This window comes from Gavia stellata, chromosome 29 (genome assembly GCF_030936135.1).
Source record: "Gavia stellata isolate bGavSte3 chromosome 29, bGavSte3.hap2, whole genome shotgun sequence".
Lineage (NCBI taxonomy): Eukaryota > Metazoa > Chordata > Aves > Gaviiformes > Gaviidae > Gavia > Gavia stellata.
Window position 1 is genome coordinate 3,013,009 of NC_082622.1, and position 19,207 is coordinate 3,032,215.

Here is a 19,207-nt window from a genome sequence, read left to right on the forward strand (position 1 = left end):
GAGGAATATGTTCTGGCAAAGGATCCACTGAAGAGACCTTTGGGGTTGGCCTGCCTTCTGAAACAGGCACAAGGGAAGACCTTGCTTGTTCACCAACGCATCTGCAAGCAGACTTCCTAGTGCCTTTCTCCCGAATCAAGTATTTTGGAAAGGCTGGTGACAGTGGAAGAGGAGAGATGGCTGAACTCTGTTACTGCCAGCCTGCTTCTTTGCAGGGACTTTTAAACCAGGCTCATCTGAGTGCAGGTTTGTTGTAATGAGATTCAAACCCTACTCAAGGCCAACCTGTCTTGGTGTTTGGAACAAGTAGGATCTTGCCTCATCCCCTAGTGCATATGGAGTGGTCTTGTGGAGTAATTAAATACAGATACCCCATGGCATACTGCAAAGAGTAAATCTTTCCCATGTGATGGACTTGCACCTACCAGCTTCCAGAGCACCAGCAATCCCAGGGATCCTGTCAGCTTACAAACATCAAGCTTTTAATAAGAGAGAGGAGAAGCCTAACCCCTTTCCCATTTGTTGTCATCCTTTTTATGGAGGAGTGCCTCCAGCAGATACCTGGCATTACAATGTCACAAAAATAGTGCAGACAGGATGTGTAAGGAGAACCAGACCTTCCCACAGGAACCTTACTAAAAGAAGCAATTTAAGAACTTAAGCCCTCAGAAAAAGGTCTCTTAGGCAAGAGCCTTTCACAATAAATAGCTGTTGCCCCTGGAGACCTTGCATAGCAACCGGTATCATGAGTTTTTTCTTTTTTCTTTTTTTTTTTTTTTGCTGACTGGCTACATTTTTATGGACCTTTTATCACACTGGTGGTGGACACAGGCCCAGCTGAAAATACCATGAAGAAAATGGTTGAAATTATCCTGGAAGCTAAATAACGGCTTCTGGTGTCCCCTCATATTGGTCTGTGCCTTAGTGTTCAGTGTGCCCCGATTATCTGAGATGAAGAGCACCAGTGCGAGATAGAGACAGCAACGGTGGAGATGTGCTGCAACCTAACGGGAGAACAACCAGGGAAGTTCTCGCAGTGGGAATGGAAACTGGGGTATGCCTTTTTTCTTTTTTTTTGTTTTAAAAACTCACCTGCAAGACGTGTTACACAACACACATCAATGGAACAAAGCAAGCCAAGAGCACATGGCAGCCGAAATCTGGTTGCTAGTCATGTCTGTGATGAGCTTTTCTCCTTTCTTGCTTGGAGAGGAGTGACAGTGACTGATGCCTGAGCTCACATTAATACTGTCAAGATGTAGTGACAGTGAGACAAAATAAAGATACAACAAAACATTGTACATTTCCAAAGACAGGAAAATTGTTCCAGAAGACCGAGTGTGAGGGTGGAGAGGAGTGCGTGAGAAGTTGCTCCAGCCCAGGTGATTCATGAGTCCAGTCCAGGATCACCGGCAGCAGCTGTCTCACTGATGCTTTTCCATCTTAATTGTTTGTTTGGGTTTCAGGGTTTTTTGCAGGATTTTTCTTTCTGGCCAGATGTTTTGCAGAACACAGACAAGGAGGTGTATGCCAGCAAGTGACAGTCACTAGGTCTATTTTCAAATTGCTCCAACAATATTTCACCTCCCTAGTCATCAAGGCTCAGAGGCAGAAAGTGAGAGTGAGGAATGGAGTCCATCTATCAGATGGCAGGCTGTCACGCTTCGATGATATTCACTGAGGGCTTGTTTTTTGGAAACTAAAAGAGAAGAGGAGACAAAGGAAGAAAGGATGTATAGGAATCGCTAGAGAGGGGAAAAAGCACATCAGAGACCAGTGCGGTGTGCTGGTCAGTTCTTGTTTTTGTAAATGTTCTTGTTCCCATCCCCTCAGAATAATGAAAAAGGGCCAGAGTTGAGGCTTTAGGGTTGCATGTTCATCACTGTCTGCTTCTGAATGAGCATGAATTAGTGGACAATTTAAAATAAAAAGTAAATGTGAAGTGGTGGGGATGTGCCAGAGTGCAAGTTGTGACTAGAAATGCAAGAAAGTTAAATTAATTGAAAGAAGTTGGTATAAATTATAGGTTTGGTTCCGCTTACATTACGGATATGACATACCTTTAACATCATGTGTATTACCAGCTGTCCTCCTGCTGATCAGCTCTTTGGTTAATTGCAAGAGCAATATCCCCTTTACCACGTACCACCTGAGGGCTGCCGTGGGGGTAAGGACCCAAGCAGCTCAGGGACTGCAGCATTGCTTAGTGCATTTTTCTTCCAGAGATGTTCAGATATTTCAGAAATATGGACTGAAATCTGTTTTACTGATGGGCGTGCAGGCCAGTTCAGAGGTGGGAGTGAAGTGCTGGTGTCCCGATGCATCTGGGAGGCTCAGACCACTAATGAAGCCATGGTACTGGCATGCGTGGATGTGAAGGGGTGTTTCCTTTCTGCATCCCAGCTGGAGGGAGGAGACTGGAGTGAGGATGTTTAACAGAGGCTGCTTTTTGGGTATTTTAGCTGAAGCCCAGCTGGAACTTGATTGTCTGTCCATCCCCCACCGTGTTCCAGCAGCATCTCACCTTGCTGCGGAGGAGCCCTCCGCTCTGGTGCTCGGGAGTGCTGTTCTCCGAGGCGCTCTTGACTTTCTCCTTGCTGTTATTTGGCTCATTATCTTTGATGATATCGTACTGTCTGCAAAACAGGGCGATCACCCCTAACAGGAAAAAGCATTAGTGATCACACAAATGAGTTCAGCCCCTGGAGCCTGCAGAGATCAAGAGATCCCTTGCTTGCCAGCCAGCTTTGTGCCTTCTGGTAGAGATCTCGGCAGCATTCACAATTTCTTCTAAGGATCACTTTCTAACACAGCTAGTCAACCCTCCGGCTGTTTCCTTCTTGATGCCTAATTCCATACTAAACTAGATAGACAGAAGGACAGAAGATTAATTATATTCCAACTTCCCTGTCATTAAATGGGACAACTGTTTTAAGTCCTACGTTTGGATAGTGATCAACACTAACTGTGGGGTTAAATGGGATCTTTGCTTTGCAAACACAGGAGCCCCTGGAATTTCTGGTTAGTGAAAATGTGTCCTTTGATCTTTCCCCTCTGGGGTGAAGAAAAGGAGCTGGAGCTGGCAGCTGAGAGGCAGGTACCATACCTGCCTGCATGTGATACAAGCCGGGGCCTTTTGAGCAGCAGGACAACATCTGCAAGTATGCAACAGTGACGGCAGCAAAAGCTGCCAGTGGAAATTTCCTCCCACACACGCAGGCACATGAAGAGAAAAGCAGGGGCAGCCATGACACGTAAGAAGACTGCAAATGTCTGTCTTGGAAGCTTTTATGTGACATTTTGACCAAATAACTTCTCTGCCTGCAGATTCCAGACACAGAGGTTAAGCAGAGCCAGGTAGATGCTGCTTCTCCCTTACTGAAAAATATTCCAGCTCCCCTAATAGCAAAACATATGTAAAGCTTTCACCAGATCATCACAAAATGCTTTATAAAGCAAGGTGGTGTTATAGCAGCTGCCCCCAGGTATTACTGATAAACACAGTGGTCCAAATTCTTTCTTGCGTATGTGAACAAATGGCTGCTCCTAGGAGAATAGGTTAACATCTGCCACAGTCACACCTTCTGTGATTTCTGATGGTAGAACTGAGGCACAGAGAAGCAAAGTGCTGTGAGCAATACCAGAAAGACAGACAGCACAAGAGCTTGGGTCTTGTCTCAGCTCAGAGCCCTGGGCACAGACTGGTTGCAGTTCGCATTTGCTAAAACATCGTCATACATTCAGATTATGGCCAGGCAATGTTAAGAGCTGTATATTGAGACGTTGTAAAGAACCCACTAGACCTAGAGAGACATTTTTCCCCACATCCACTTTCCTTTTTAAAGTAAGTCATCTGTCTAGAAGGGAAGTTATGGTATTAGCAAATTCTTTGTTCAGATGCCGATCTGAGTTTTAGATTATACTACAGTGGGAGATGAATCAGTTGTTCGGTTGCTTCATGTAATTATTTATGATTGTTTTTACTGGCAGGGCATTTAAATTTGAATGTGCACAGCTAAAACTTGATATAAATGCTGAAAAGATCATGGACTAGAGGTTTTGGAAGCCTTGTAACTTAGTTTAGGTTTTCATTTGGTTATTATCTTTAGCAATAATTGCTGTCCAGTCTCTGGAAATGCAAATAATGAATGGTAAACTCAGGACTTTCCAGGGCAAAAAAATATTATACATGGAACTGATTCTGTGTCACCTGGAGTCACTTGTAAGAAACCTTTCAGAACTGTACAGGACACAGTTAATCCCTCCATCCCCCTCTTTTGTGACAGATCTCAGATCAGTGACTGGTTTCGCATCTCTCATCTCAGCAGAATCTAGTGTAAATGGGCCAAATCCTCTGTTGGAGTAAACTGGTGCAACCCCTGTCAATTCAGGATTGTTACAGTTTACAGCAGTAGACATGACAGACCACTGTCTTTAAAGGACGTAGCGTTATGCTCACCACTGAAACTACAAGCTGTCAAAGTCATCAGCCACTCAATGCTATTGTGGTGGGTTTCTCTTCTGACTGAGGATAATTCTCTGTGCGACTGTTTACACGCTCTGTGTGTGGAAAAGTGGTTTGCCTGGGACAAGAGGACTAAATACTGAGTGGCAAAGGTTGTCTTTTATGGATCACAGATTTACCATAGTGCTCATTTCCCGGCCTGCCAATTTCCCTGGGTCACCTGAACCATTCCCCCTTGGGCAACGTGCTCTGTGACTCCCAGGGAGCAAATGCTGTTTCATTAATGTTTTACGTTGCAGCAGGAGCAGCAGCTGACTGGCAGCCAGGGCAGGCTGGGGCTCCAAATAGAAAACGAATGTGCAAACTTTATTTCCCATTAACTCATGCATGTAATTTCCAAACCAAATGAGCTGAAGGGCTTGCTGCAGCCACTTCAGACATGCTAAGCTGATGGAGCAGGAGTCAGGCGTTTTCCTCTCCCTATTTGCTCGTTTAAAACATATGTGAGAGATCTATCCTAGGTACAGTTTGCTATAAGCTCTATTGAAATGTGGTCCCAAACTCATGTCGGAAAACTCTTGGTTCTCTTTAGAAATTTAATTCATATGTTTGTACATATTACAAAAAGTCATAGTGAGGGATCTTCATATTGAAGGAGCACATTTCTCTGATGCTCTGTTAGAGGCTGCGTTAATGTACATGCCTAGCTATGCCCATCGCATCCCACAGCAAAGTGGCCCTAGGATGGCTTTACTGCACCTCCCACAGCACCGGGTGCTCTCAGCTGCAGCTGGGCATGCGGTCTTGCTTCTAAAATCATATACTACAGTAGCCGTCTTGTAGCAGAGCCTTTGCTTGGATTAGAAGGATTAGTGGCTGCAAGTTGTATGGAGGACCAGGGTGGAATTTTAAAAAATTATTAAAGGTTTGCCTCCAAAGCACCATTACGGATGGCAGCTTTCAGCTAATGCTAGTCCTTCCTCCTCCCACCGTCCCAAGCTCATGTAGACTTTTTCTTCCTTTTGGTTAATATATTTCTGCTAATGTCCTCCTCTTCCTATTAAATACTGTTCTTTGTAGTTTAATAGTGGATGTTGAGACGATCTGGGTTTATTGGTGTTTTGATGTTTGGGACCATTTGTTCTTTCAATGCTTCCATTATTTTAGTTGGTCTTGAAGTGGCTTTTAGTGTCTATATAATAGTGGGTGTTGAGAGCAAGACTCTTAAATTTCTGTTTTGCATAAGAGTTGGAGTCATATAATACCCAGATAATTACAGTGACCTGCATCATTTGAAGAGCTCGAGGCATCCTGTTGGATGGCTGAGGGCATTATCACCAGTGGGAAAAATTGAGATTACAGGATTAGCCATGGGGAATTAGGGAATTTGTTCCTCAAGTCCATTCTCTACTTGTGCTGGACTGGATCAGACCACTGATTCACCCGCTTTTGGCACTGCCCGACTTGTGATGCTGCAGAGGGAACTGAGGTGCCGTTACAGCTGAATATACAGTACTCTTTATGGGAGGAAGGGTTTCTTTTCAGGTCTTACATGATTACACATGCAAACCAAGCAAGCCAGCAGGCCCTAGGGATATTACGTGCTTTTGACAGAAAGATTGAACTGACCTGCCCACATAAACAACACCACAACTATGATGAGAATTTCCCCCGCTCGCAGCTGTTGGTTTTTCTTCGCCATCTCTTTCATTGTCACTTCATCTGCACAAGGGGAAAGAGAGATCGTGAAACCTAACCGCGCAGCTCAGGCTGCACCAGACACTGGTTTAACAGTGTCCTTCACTCAAATCATCAGTGCATTAGGGCCAAAGCTAGCAGGGAGAGAGTCCTCGCCCGTCAGTCATGCCAGCAGCACGAGCTGCGCTTTGAACTTCCAGAGCATCAGCTGCTTTGCAGCAACTGCCCCTGACAACCTGCAGGAGATGGGGCGAGGGAGGAGCAGCGAGACGGGATCAACAGGCAGTTCCCACAGAGGAGCTGCCATGGGGTAAGTCCACATGTTATCTGGCCCCGTGGCGGCTCGCTCTGCTCTGTCTCTGGTCTCTGTTAGTGCCGTCCGTGCCTGTCACAAAGCCTTGCATGCTTCAGCAGTTCCTCTCCCAGCCCAGGAGTGTGGAGCCTAGCATGGTATTTTTCAGTGGAGCCATAGGATTCAGAAATGACTAGAGCCTTTTTGCAGGGCATAATGCTCCTCCTTGGCTTCAAAGCACTGAGAAGATTACAGTTCAGGCCTCCAGGGAGGGAAGCAGTGCTCCTCTTAGTGCTTTCAGATGAACAGCAATTCAGTATTTACGGACACCAGATCATTTTAGCAGAAAGAGTGAAGAACTCACAACATCCTAGGAACCACGGCCAAAAGCCCTGCAACAGGCTGGGTCCGCAGTAGCCAGGGAGTAAGCCTTTATATCCCAGACCCCTGTACTCCCTAGCCCTTTTTGTAGCAGAGATTCTTGCTGACAGAAAACCTTCAACGACCTGGTTTGGCTTAAGAGGAACAAGTGAAGGAGTTGTCAGTGAGGAAGTGCCTGATTTCCTCCATGGAGATATTCAAAACCCAGCTGGACATGATCCTCGACAACCTGCTCTAGATGACCCTGCTTGAGCAGGGGTTTGGACAGGTGATATCAAGAGGTCCCTTCCCACCTCCACTTTCTGTGATTTGGCAGAAACATTTGAAATGTAAGAGAAGTGGCAGTCTCTGGGTATTTTTTTCCCCCTGCTGTCCTGGAATCCAAGCACAGGAGGCTCAGCAAATCCCTCCAAGTGCCCTGTGAGCACAGCAGTGTTGTGCCCAGTGCTGTCCAGGAGTCTAGTTCCACATGAGCTCAGAGGCTGCTCAGGAACTTCTCCTGGCGTTCTCCACTTGCAAGGATGCTGGACACACTGCTTCCAGGCTGGAAGCCTTCTCCTCCTCACTTTGCCTGTTAAACCTCGTCTGAAACGGGAGAAATGAACAGCCAGCCTTCAGCAGCATCTCCCTATTGCTTCGTGCACCCGTCAGCCTTGTCTGCTGGGTACACTCAGAGCATCCCGCTTGTCCATGTGGGGCTGTGAGAGGGCACTCAGCCCTGCGTGTGTTTAACCCAGCTATTCTCATTGCACAGGATACTGCTTTCCTCTCTGCAGAGCCCTACACTGCTTGGGCGTCCCAGGGGCCACATAGGAACTCACCCACACTTGCCTTTATTTTTAGAGGCTAGTTTCTCAGCTTCCCTGGGGGTCTTGAAGAGGACTGGCTCACTGGCAGGGCTCTGGCCTTGGATGCTGATGGACTGGACATGCACAATGTACTCAGTGTCCTCCTCTAGGTCCCAGAGGGCACAGGAGCGGGTGGTGGTGTTCACCTCCTGGATGAAGCGCAGCATCCGCACGTCCTTCTTCTGGAAGCCGAGAGAGGAGAGCACAGAGTGGTGGAGAGACCTCCTGTGTGCACTGCTGTCATCTAAGACCACTGCTTCCTGCCCTGTCCACCACGGACGTGGTGACCGTCGGACCCTTTCCTCTCTGCAGCTACCAATACGTGAAGCGCTGCTGCAAAGAGGATGGGAGGCCAAGTCCCCTCCCAGACCACGAGGGACAGGACGAGAAGGAATGGGCTTAAACTGCAGCAAGAGAATTTGGAAACTGAAGGGACCTGGGGTGAAGATGAGCACGACCGAAATTGGGTAATTGTCGGCACCATACCTGCTGGGAAATGGCAAATCCAATGACAACTTCATCTTCCAGAACATCCCAAGTCACAACGGCCGAGTTGGCTTTCAGGTGTTTGACTGTGACATTTACTGGAGCTGACGGGCTGTCTGCAAGGAGGGAGAGCAGAGCCTTTACAGAGGCAAAGTCACAGCCACAGGCAGGAGACAGAGCAAGGGCAAGGAAGGGAGTGGGAAGGGACCTTGGTCAGGGTCCTTCCTCTGTATGGCTCTGGATATGGGACCTGGAAATTGCAGGTACTCCATGTCTTAATTACCAGTGAGGTTCTAGGAGATCTCTGCTGAGAATACGAGTTGCGTTAGACATGGCGTGAAATATCTGACCCTTGGAAAGAGTTTCTTTTGACAACACAGCAGACCACCAAGTAGCTCATTCATCTCATCCTTCCCAGCCACGTACCATGTTTTCTCTGTGGTTTCCCATTAACAGTCTGACAGTGACAGCTGGGAGGAAATGCAAGATCTGCCTTGAAAGTATGAAAACTGAATGCTTTGATGAGCACTCTGGAGGTTTGAAATTGAGGAGCAGTAAATGGGAGTGTTTCTTTTGCTTTTCCCTGTTAGTATGACAGAAAATGTTTTTATACACATTTTGTGGCTGATGGGCTGTCTCTCAGGTGTTCGGAGGACATCCAGCAACCATCCGCTTACTACAGCTAACAGGACAGACCACGCTGCAACAGCACGGATGGGCCGTTGTAATGTGAAAAGGGCAGGCTATCAAAGCAGTAGCCCGAGGCTCCGTGTTTATTCTCAACTCCAGAGCACAGCTGAGTTTCCAACTGCAGCGTGGATCTGCGTAGCTGCCAGCCTTGCCGAGGCGAGCTGGGCTCCGATGTACCAGCTGGGCTCCTGCACACCCTCACCGGGAGCCTCTTCCCAAGGGAGCTGCACAGTGCAAAGCCCTTCTTGGCATCTCAGGGGGAAAGTTTTACCTTGTAGGCTTGGCACAGTCCTTCCAGCGCTCTGTGCAGCAGGTTGGACTCCTGTTCCCTTTACTCTGGTCAAATTTAATTCGCAATCTCCAGGTTGTGCCCCGAACCCAAAGGCAGTAAATGCTAACAAGACTGCTAGGGCTCCGACTACCCACAGGAGGTCAGTAGGGTGAGAAGGAGTAATTTTTTTTGACTCTCGTCAAAGAATAATACTTTTATTGCTTTGTAACTTTTGCACAACACTGCCCTTCTGGGGCTGGGGCTGGGGCTGAGGTCAACAGTAAAAGAAGGATGCATGTGTGCACGTCTCCAGTAACACTTGTTGGATTTATAGTCAGGCCCAGCCGCCTGAATGTGGCCGAAAATATTCTAGCTGTAGTGTCAGTGTCTCCTAACAACTGACTTCACTCCCGGTGAATGTTCCCCCGGGAACAGAGAAAATAACGGGAGCACAAAACTCCCCAGCTGAAGGTCAGTGCTGTTCTACACTTAGCAGAGCGATGACCTTATTGCTTTCTCTCCTCCCCAAACAACACCCACAGTGCAGCCTTCAGAGCTCCTCTTTCTAGCAGATGGGAGACCCACACCCACCAGTGAGACCCTTAGGAATAGGATGTCTGGACAAGCCGTTGGGGCCCAGACTGATGCTAGTGAGTCCTTCAGTGAGCAAAAATGTCGCTGAAAGGTGCATGGCTAAGTTCACACGAATTTGGGACTTTAGAAGGAGGAGCAGCAAGCAATCGTGGTCTCCAGGATTTCATAGGGGTAGGTGTCCTTCCTCTCTGGAGTAGATGATCAAGTCGGTATTGACCCAGAGCATTCTCATCTCTCAGGGGCTGGCCTTCATGAAATGAGGCAGTGGTCTCCAGCCAGCTCTCCGAGAACGGAAACATTTATCATCCTCACCTCCCGCTGCAGCAGCAGGGCCAAGGACAAGCTGAGCGGGGGAGATGGATCGTCCTCCTCAGCCTGAACACCAGTCCCTTCTGGACTCAGCTCCTTACTGAGGAAGGGGTGTGGGTCTGCAGCTCCTCACCTTCTCCCGTGGCTGAACCCGTGTGCCAACAAGAGTAAGGTCTAATTTTAGGAAGGGGCAGTCAGCAGATGGGAATGCGTACAGGGAAGGTCTGTGAGTCATGCCTGATGAATTTGCTAGAACATACGGAGGACATGACGGAGTCGAGAGATGGGAGACAAAACAGTCTCCAGCTGCAGCCAGGCACTTTGCCCTTCTCAAAGTACAGCTGTACAGTTAAATCCCAGCATGGTTATCTTTCCTGGATATTTTTAGGAGCTAAATTTTTTTAGGAGCTACCACTGATTTACCCAGCTTAGCTTGAGGAGGCTGAATTAACCCCACAGAAACAGAGAGCAGAGTATCAGGGAAAAAGCTTCAGGCTGGGAAAAGGGAACGTACAGCACACCACTCTTGGTGCCCAAGTCCCCTTTGAAATTTGTGACCTTGAGGGAGACATAGCATAAAAAGTGTCTAAGTTTCCTGATGACATAAAATGCGGGGGAGTTGGGAAGACCTAGCAGAGCTGGAGAAGAGCCAAGAACCTCTCTGGGAATTGGTGAGAGAGGGTGGAGGGCTGCGAGGCAGAAGGGAAGCACTCGGCAAAGCTGCAACCCAGGGCTGGGAGCTGCAAAGCAGGACTCGGAATGTAGGCAGGGGAGAAATCGGCTGGTGTGGATGGTCGAGAGCAGTCTAGAAAACCCCCTTCACAGTAATACCTGAGAGAGAGACAGGGTAGTTGAAGTCAGCAGATAACACAGTGAAATCTAGGATAGCAGATCTGAGCGTGCCTTTCCTTGCGCTACCACAGATTAGGAGTAGCTACACATAAATCAATGGTGTCAAACCAGTATAAAAGCAATATGAAAAGAGAATTAAGCACGGTGTTTGACAGAAATACAAAGCCAGGAAAATTAGTTTCCTGCTCCCAGAGCTGAATGAATAATTTGGAACCAAAATTTTAATCCATGAGGATGCTTTTCTCCCCGCTCCCAGGAGATGCATGATGAGATCATGACTTTCTAAAATCTAATCGCTGTTCCAAGATATTCCACACTGCTTTTGGCTCCCTGGGCCAGTTGCGGCTCTTTGTAGTGCCAGCCCGGCTGAGGTCAGGTGGAGAAGATGTAATTTCGGTTTCCCAGCTGGCTGTGGGGGGTCAGCATCTCTGGCAGGGCGTGAGGTGCCAAATCCAAACGTTTGGTTCCTTCTAGAGTCATATACAACTCCTGGAAACTTTGCTTCTGTGCCTGCGGCGGCCAGGAAAGCCACTGGTGTTCTGGAAGCGGGCATGGAGGGTGGGATGGCCCCAGGGGCTGTTCCTTCCCCACTGCGGGCGATACAGCAAGGAACATGCCGTGCATCAAACCTTTCTCGTGCATGTTTGCTCCAGAGATGCTGAGGACAGCACATCCCCTGTCTGGTCTGTAAGGGATCCATATGGTACAAGATTTCTGGTTTAGCAGTTTAGCTTCATGCCAGCGCCGAGGCTGCAATGCCTGCCGGAGCAAATCACACATTGCAAACTGGCAAAGGATCTGTTTGGCCAAATTTGAATTAGAGCTGTGTGTTAGGATGAAAAGTTGCTCTTGTTTTCATGTCAGCAGAACTTGCAGCCCCCTCTTTAACGGGGAGCTCCGATTAATTAAGAGGAAATCGTGATGATTTTTAAATGTAAATGGCTGCTTCAAAACTGATCATGCTTAAACCATGTCTTGTTTCCTTCCCACAGGGACCCTTCGTCAGGTGAGTCGCAGTCCCACAGCCCCCAGGGCTGTGTGTCCCAGCCCTGCCTCACTCCTACCCACCTTGGGCCCTTTTGGCAAGAGCAGGTCAGAATCGCCTCTGCACAGCAAGGAGGCATGAGTGATGAAGATTACCCTTAATCCCCTCTTAATGCTGAGAACTCCTTCTAGTCTTTCATTAAACGCTTTGCTGATTATTAATGGACTTTTATTTGAGAGAGAGAAAAAAAACCAACCCACACTTCACAGCTTTGGGCTGATTCCTCCCTGGCTTTTCATTGTCAGCACAGCGGCTGCTGGCACGAGGAAGAGGAAACCACCCGCCTGCCCCTTATTGTTGACTTCACTATCGAAGCTGTAGCGTGGACGGGGTGGGCAGGGAAAACAAGAGGGAGGAAGGTTTGTCTCCATCCCACTGCTGCTATCACCTGCGAAAGGGGGGATGCTGATCGAGGGTGGTGGGGTGAGCAAAGGGGGTGTCCAAGACACCCAGCTGTCTTGCCTGGCACCTCTAGATCAGGGAGGTACCTAGCCCCCAAAGACATCACTAAGAGGTGCTCAGAGCTCCTGACTCCTCTGCCGTGGTCCCTCCGTACTGTTGTGTCTCTCTCTTTTGAAGCCACTCTCAATCTGCAGCTTCTGCCGTGAGCTCTTATGGTGGGGCTGGGGATGAGAGCCGGCTTGCTGCCTTTAGCCATGCAAGCTGCTGGAGGAATTATTGCTGTGGAATTAATCTGTGGAAATACCACACCCTTGGAGGTCACCTCTGCCAGCCAAATCCTGTGGTCAGGCTATAGGTTTGGGATTAGAGCCTATTCCTGGATTTATCTCCCCAACCAAGGGGCCTGGCCTCCCCCCAAAATTTGCTCCTTCTGAATTCAACTGTCCTGGAAACTCCAGCTGCTTGGAAGTGCCTGAGTGAAGCACAGTTGCTTCCTCCATGGGCAAGGCTACACTGCAGTCACAGCATTTTCCAATTCACTTAGCTCCTGTCCCACAAGTAGCTCCTTTCCTGCTGTGAAAGGCTCAGCTGCTTCAGAGCCCCTAGGACATGGTCCAGCGAGCAGAGTGCCTGCCGAGGCTCTGAAGCAGCTCGTTCAGTGCTATCCACCTGCAAGCTACGTGCCCTTTCCTGCGGGAAGCAGTGAATGTCAGCCTTAAATCCCAGTAGGTTTTTGTTCCTGCACCGCAACCTTCCCTGCAGATGCGGGAGATGGAAGGACACGACCTGCAAGGGGAAGGAGCATCCCATAAGGTCCCATGTGATGTTCTCCGTGAAGCACTGCTGCCCGCTGAGCGTGGGTACAAAAAGACCTGCTTTCTTTGCCATTCTGAGCCTCTCTTTGCTCTCCCAGCATGACTCCCTTCAATGGATATAATTGCTTGTCGGCTTTATGGGCTATGTAGGAAGGGCTGGCGTGCCGTTCAGCTTCCCCGCGTGTTTTAATGAAGGGAGCCTGCAAGGGGAGTGGGAGGGAGCAGGGCCCACTGCTGCCACCCCGCTCCCGGCCGCATGGGAAGCGGGGTTATTTGTTAAGCTCTGAGAATTTCAAAGAGCAGAAAGACCAACCGGTGGTTCTTCAGTCTGGGAAAGAGGCAATTATTTCCTGCTGACCGCCCACTCCCCTGTACAAATGGGATATTAAGACGCCAGCCCCCTCTCACCCCCCCCCGGGTCTTATTGCCGATTCCTCAATTAGTGGGTGCCCAAATGTATGGGTGGAAATGCTGTCAAGGAGGATGGAGCCCTTTCAGGGAGCACGGAGATGCTCGCTGTGTCCAGCCCAGCTATCAGGAATTCCTTAGGGCAGGAGGAAGGGGGATTTCTACTTTGGAGAATGTCCCGTGCTGCCAAACCTCTGACTCTCTGAGTCCTGAAGCCGGGCAGGATTTGCACAGGTCTCACCCATGCCATGACTTGGGTTTTAACACTGCCAACCCCGAGCAGAGTCATTGCTGTGGCATGTTTTACCCAGGACCCAAATGTCCGGGGAGGACTGGGTACCACGGTCTTTTCTAGCTCTTCTCAGCCCACACCTATGTAATATTAGAGAAATAACAGAGAAATGGGTCAGAGGCAGAGGGGGTGAGTGAGCCCTGGAGTTTCCCGGACAGCCACTGGACGCCAGTGCCCATACCTCTCCTGGGAGTTTGCTGGCTGGTCCCAACCCAGCTCTGCACACATAAAGATTTGCATGCTTCCCTGCTCAATACATTTCTGCTTTTAACTGAATTATACTTGAGTCAGGCCCTAATTTGGCCTCTGGGTACCATATAAACCAGGAGGGGGTTATTTAACTATAAATGCCAAAAGGATGAGGCCATATTCAGTACCAGTGCATGGGTACCACTCCATGAAAGCTGCTTTTGGGTCCTGCCACGGTGCCTGTGTGTGGTTTATGTCTGCGAGCACGTCTCTCTCTGGGAAGGATCTCCATTTTCCACATGTATGTTCCCAGCAGGAGACGGCATTTGGAAGAGGATGGCACAACCTTGGCCGCTTTGCACAGCAACATCCCTGCCGAGAGGCTGACACTGAGGTTAGAAACCTCCATATTTCAATTAAATCTCTCCGACGCTGAATGCAGAAATCAATAAAGTGCTTACGCCATCCCTCAGCTGGCCAGGAATCTCCGTGGCCTCCGTGAGACGGGAAGGGGCTGGAGCTTGGTTTGCCATCTCCAAATAGCTGTCAGAGTGATCGCTGCTTTCTCGTGTGTGCTAAGCCTATTGCTCACTTCTGGTTTTGATCCTGCCAGACTTCAGGTGAGCTCAGTTCCCCTGGCTCGGAGGAAGAGGAGGTAAGCGTGCCTGGCGAGCTACAGGTCGGGGAAGAGCATCTGCAGTCCGGTTGTCACCTTCGCTTTGCTCTCCTTCCCCCCTGCAGCTGGTGGGGCTGCCCGGGGAGGAGGTGGGGATGGAGACCCACCTCAGAGAGGAGCCTGGATTGGGAGGTGGGGATGGAGACCCACCTCAAAGAGGAGCCTGGGTTGGGAGGTGGGGATGGAGACCCACCTCAGAGGAGCCTGGATTGGGAGGTGGGGATGGAGACCCACCTCAGAGAGGAGCCTGGGTTGGGAGGTGGGGATGGAGACCCACCTCAGAGAGGAGCCTGGGTTGCAGAGTGGCTCGGGGGGTGAGAACACGCAGGAGAGATGCAAGAGCACCGAGCGGCTTTAAAGCTGAGCAGCGCCCCGCATCCAGCCGGGTGGGTTTGGCCCCTTTTTGGGCAGCGGAGGTGGAGGAGCCGTTAAGGGGCTCGCTGGGTTGGAGGCCAGTCCAGGTTCTGTGAAGGCTGCGAGCTGGACGGGGCCCAGAGCTGTGCTGGACGGTGAAGTTTTACCTCCGCCTGAGCCGTGTGCTGTCTTTCCCCTCCGCCTCACAGACATAAACCTGACTTAAGTTGCTCCACGGGCAGGAATCTTGCAGGGATGCCGTTTGCCCTAGCAAGTTGCAGGGACCATGGCCTATTTTGGGGTCTTTCATCATCGTTACACAGCATTGCCTTGCTGCTCGTAAAGGCAGCCCTGTGCCACCGAGCCCGGCACAGTTCACCTCCCTCTTCATTACCTCTGCCTAACGAGGAGGGGGCTGCTGGCACCTCGCAGGCCGGGCAGGGCAGGCCATCCCGCTGCCAGACCAAGCGCTGTGACAAAATTAAGCTGTATTTCTGACTTGCCAACCATCCTGAACGTTTTCTCAGGGACCCTCTCGAGCAGGCAGCAGCAGGAGTGAGCTGGAGGGCTTTACCCACGCGGCGCTGGTGGGACGCTGAGGGCTAGCAGAGAGTGTTAGTGTGGAGGTTATTTCTCAGCTTGTTCTGGTCCTGCTTCCCCTTCTTGCTCACCTTGGCATCACCTTGCCAAAAAATGGTCCTGACTGGCCAATGCCCCCTTTCAGAGCAGGGCCCGTGCCCGGTGCTGCTCTCTCGCCAGTCCTCACTGCTGCATCAGCACCAGAATTCGCACTGGTCCTCTCCCGGGGACAGCAGCTTTAACCTTTCACAACAGGCATTATTTTAAACCCACTTGCATGAGCTCTGGGTCCAAAGAGGAGGGACCGCCGAGCCTCCATCCCTGCCTGACCCTGTTGGGGATGGTTTCCTCTCCACGGGCTTTTCCAATGACTCTTGGCTTGCCCACCTTGGCGGCCTCGTGGCCACATCGTCGGCTAGGACTGGGGCCACAGAGCTGGTGGTGATGCTGCTGCTACCTCTGTGTGACCTTGGGAAAATCACTCCATACCCTCATTCCTCTCTTCCCTCTCGGGAAAACAGGGACGGTGCAAGTTCGGTGCCTCGCCGGGGTGCGGGGAGAGCACACCACAACCCTTGGCGAAGGAGACCGCAGAAAGAGGAGGCAGTGGGGGTGCGTGGCACAGCACCAAGGTCACGCAGCTTTGTCAGAGCCCAGATCCCAGTCTCCTGCCTCCCCACCGCACGCCGTAGCTGTGAGACAGGGCGGCTATCCGTGTTTACAGAGCTGCCCGGCTCCTAACGTGGCACGGATGCCTCACGCTGCCTGTGAGACAGGAGCAGAAGGCAGTTATGGGCAGGGACACAACTCCATGTTTACTCTCAGGCGCTGACTGAGGTGATTCAAGGATAAGGAAGAGCAGGGGAAGTGGCCTAGTTTACAGAGAATCGGGAGGGCTGTTACAATTGCAGACGCCTCCGTTGTGCCGCGGTGTTTTCCCCATCCCTCCCTCCTTTTGGGAATGTTTCATTAATCTCCCCGGGGTCTGTCAGTTGTGAAACGGCAACTTCAGAGTGCCGATGTCTGGCCAAGGACGGGTGTGTCAGAGCCGAAGGCATTTGGGGGGTTGCTGCAGCCCCTGCGCAGGCAGGACGAGGGTGAATGTAACTCCAGCAACTCCCCGGGGCTGGCTCGGGTGCAGGAATTTCCACTCCCCCCAGAGCTCTGCAACCCTGATCGTCACCCCCAGCCTCCTGGAATGTAAGATATTCTGGCAATCAGCGTTTGGCAAATCAAAGCAGCTGTTCCACCAACGTCTTGCAGACAGCCAGGGAGACAGCCCTCCGGCTGGCTACACGGAGCCGGGGAGGGCGTCTGGCTTGGGCTGGGAAGCACCCACCAGCACCTGCCGAGACGTGGCACCCACGCGCAGGGTGCTGGGGTGAATGCTCAGTGCGGCTGATGCAGGGGAGAAGAGTGGAGCTGAGCACGTCCCGGTCGCTCCAAAATTAGAGCTAGCTCATGGGGACCTTTGCCATCCCGAAAGATCCCCCACTTCAGAGGAACCGGCTCAGCTCGGAGGGGCCTGGTTTGATGCAGCCGGGATGCGCTGTGCCCCACGGAGAGGTGGCTCCCGGCAGTGCCTGGCTGGGCCCCGGACTCCAGGAGTCGGGAGGGGGATTGCCAAGGCTGACGCGCCGCGGCGTTGGCAGAGCAGATCCAGTTTTGCCTCCTCTGCTCTAGTTCAGCCCCGTGCCCGGCGCTGGGCAAGGGTCTCTGCTCGCTCCCCCCCAGCCCCTGTTTTCACGCCGCCTTCCCCGGGGACTCCGGCTGTAAGCGCCCACGCCGGGACACCGGTGGGGACGAGAGCTCGGCCCTTCCCGAGACCGGTGCCCCGGGGCTGCGTGCGCGAAATCGCCCGTCTCCTCCCAACCCCGTTACCGGCCAAGTCCCGGCCGGCGACGCCCCCGAACTCCGTCCCCTCTGCGCTCCACGCAGCGCCCGCGCTTCACCCGCTGCTCCCACCCGTGCGCACCGGGGCTCTCTCCCCGCCGAAGCCCCCCCCGCCCCCGGGCAGCCCCTCCCCGGGGCCCGGCGGCCCTTACCTGCCTCCACCGGGCGCAGACCGGCGTAGCTGAAGCAGAGCAGGAGCGCGGCGCCGGTGCAGCCGAGGAAGGGCTCCATCCCCCGCGGCCGCCGCGCCGCGCCGGGCCGAGCCGCTCCGGGCCGGGCCGAGCCGGGCCCCGCCGGCGGCGCGTCCTGCGGGGCGCGGCGGCGCCGTTCAGCACCGCGGAGAGCGCCGCGGCCCGGTACCGCCGGGGCCGCCCGGTACCGCCGGGGCCGCCCGGTGCGGCTGGGCTCGGCACGGCTCGGCTGGGCTCAGCGCCGCCCGGGAGCGCCCGGCACGGCTCGGTTCGGTACGGTACGGATGGGCTCGGCCGGGAGGCGGGGGCGGGTGCGGCCCCGCCGAGCCCCGGCTCCGCCCGCTGCAGCGCCGGGCAGCCCCGCTCCGGTCCCTCCCCCGGCCCCGGGGGCGGCGGGACGGGGGCGGATCGGGCCCCCCGCCGGGCCCGGCCCCGTTGCCTGCCTCAGTTTCCCCGTCCCGCCCCTCCCGCCCCCGCCGGGGTCCCGGCACACCCCCGGCCCAGCCCTCCCCGGGGCTGCTCCCCGCCGGGCCCCCCGGGCCACCGGGGGAAGGAGGTGGGCTCTCCCCCCGAGACGAGCCCCCCCCCGGGCACAGCAGCGGTGACATTTTACCACCGGGCTTTCACGCAGCCCCTGCGAGTCGCCGGGCTCTAAATTCCGAGGTAATGAGGTTTAGATGAGCTTCTGCAATTAGCCGTGCCTCCAGGTTAATTAAGCCGGCGGCGCTCTGATTTATGGTAACTGGTTGAAGGGAACAGAAGCCGTTTCCCCAGCTCAGCGCCCAGCTGCCAAACCGTGTGACACTGGATGGGGAGACCCTGCTCCGGCCACCGCAGCCTCTGCCGACCCCACTGCTGCGCCCCACCAGCGATGAGGCGTCCTGCTCCTGCGAGGGTCCGGCTGCGATGGCCTGGGGTGGCCCCGCCAGCTGGGGTGGCCGCAGGGTGCCAGCGGGCAGGGACCGCAGGTCCCAGCACGCACGGACGGGTCTGGCTGGGAGCACCCGGCCACGCTGCGGGTGGGCAGCAGCGGGGTCTGGGCCGTGTGTCTGGGCGGCATCGCTCACTCGACGTCTGTCTGGCCTGGGTGTTTATTTGCTGCCGCCTGCCAGGGAGCGCGGCGTGGGCTGCGGGCTCCTGGGAGCATCAGTGGGGTCCTCTCGCTTACGCCAAGCCTGGTCCCTGTGGTTTGGTTTATGGACTGGTGGTTTCTCTCCACTCTGTACCAGCGGCGTCAACAGAGCAGCGCCAGACGAGGCGGGGAGTGAATCGGGCGTGAAGGGCTTGGCACTGGCAGCCTCTGCCGCCTTCCCCTTCCTGTCCTCCTGCAGCGGTGCTGGGGACCCTCCGGCCGCGCACAGACCGCGGTCATGCTTGGGATCACAGTGAGAGATGCCCCAGCTGAGGGTTCCCCTCACGTACAGGAGATCCTGCAGAGCTCCCAGTGTCTCCCCATGAACCAAAGCCCCTTCCCGGA

General features: G+C 52.9%; 1 protein-coding gene across 1 annotated transcript; it reads right to left on the reverse strand.

Annotated features, from left to right (window-relative positions):
- Positions 1–1,538: 1,538 nt before the first annotated feature.
- FNDC5 (fibronectin type III domain containing 5) lies at positions 1,539–17,770 on the reverse strand. The gene is made up of 6 exons (XM_059830871.1): positions 17,692–17,770; positions 8,171–8,286; positions 7,668–7,866; positions 6,095–6,187; positions 2,525–2,658; positions 1,539–1,699 (listed from the first exon to the last, which is right to left on the reverse strand). The coding sequence occupies exons 1-6, from the start codon at positions 17,768–17,770 to the stop codon at positions 1,658–1,660; spliced, it is 663 nt and encodes a 220-aa protein (XP_059686854.1). The 3' UTR covers positions 1,539–1,657.
- Between the last annotated feature and the right edge of the window lie 1,437 nt (positions 17,771–19,207).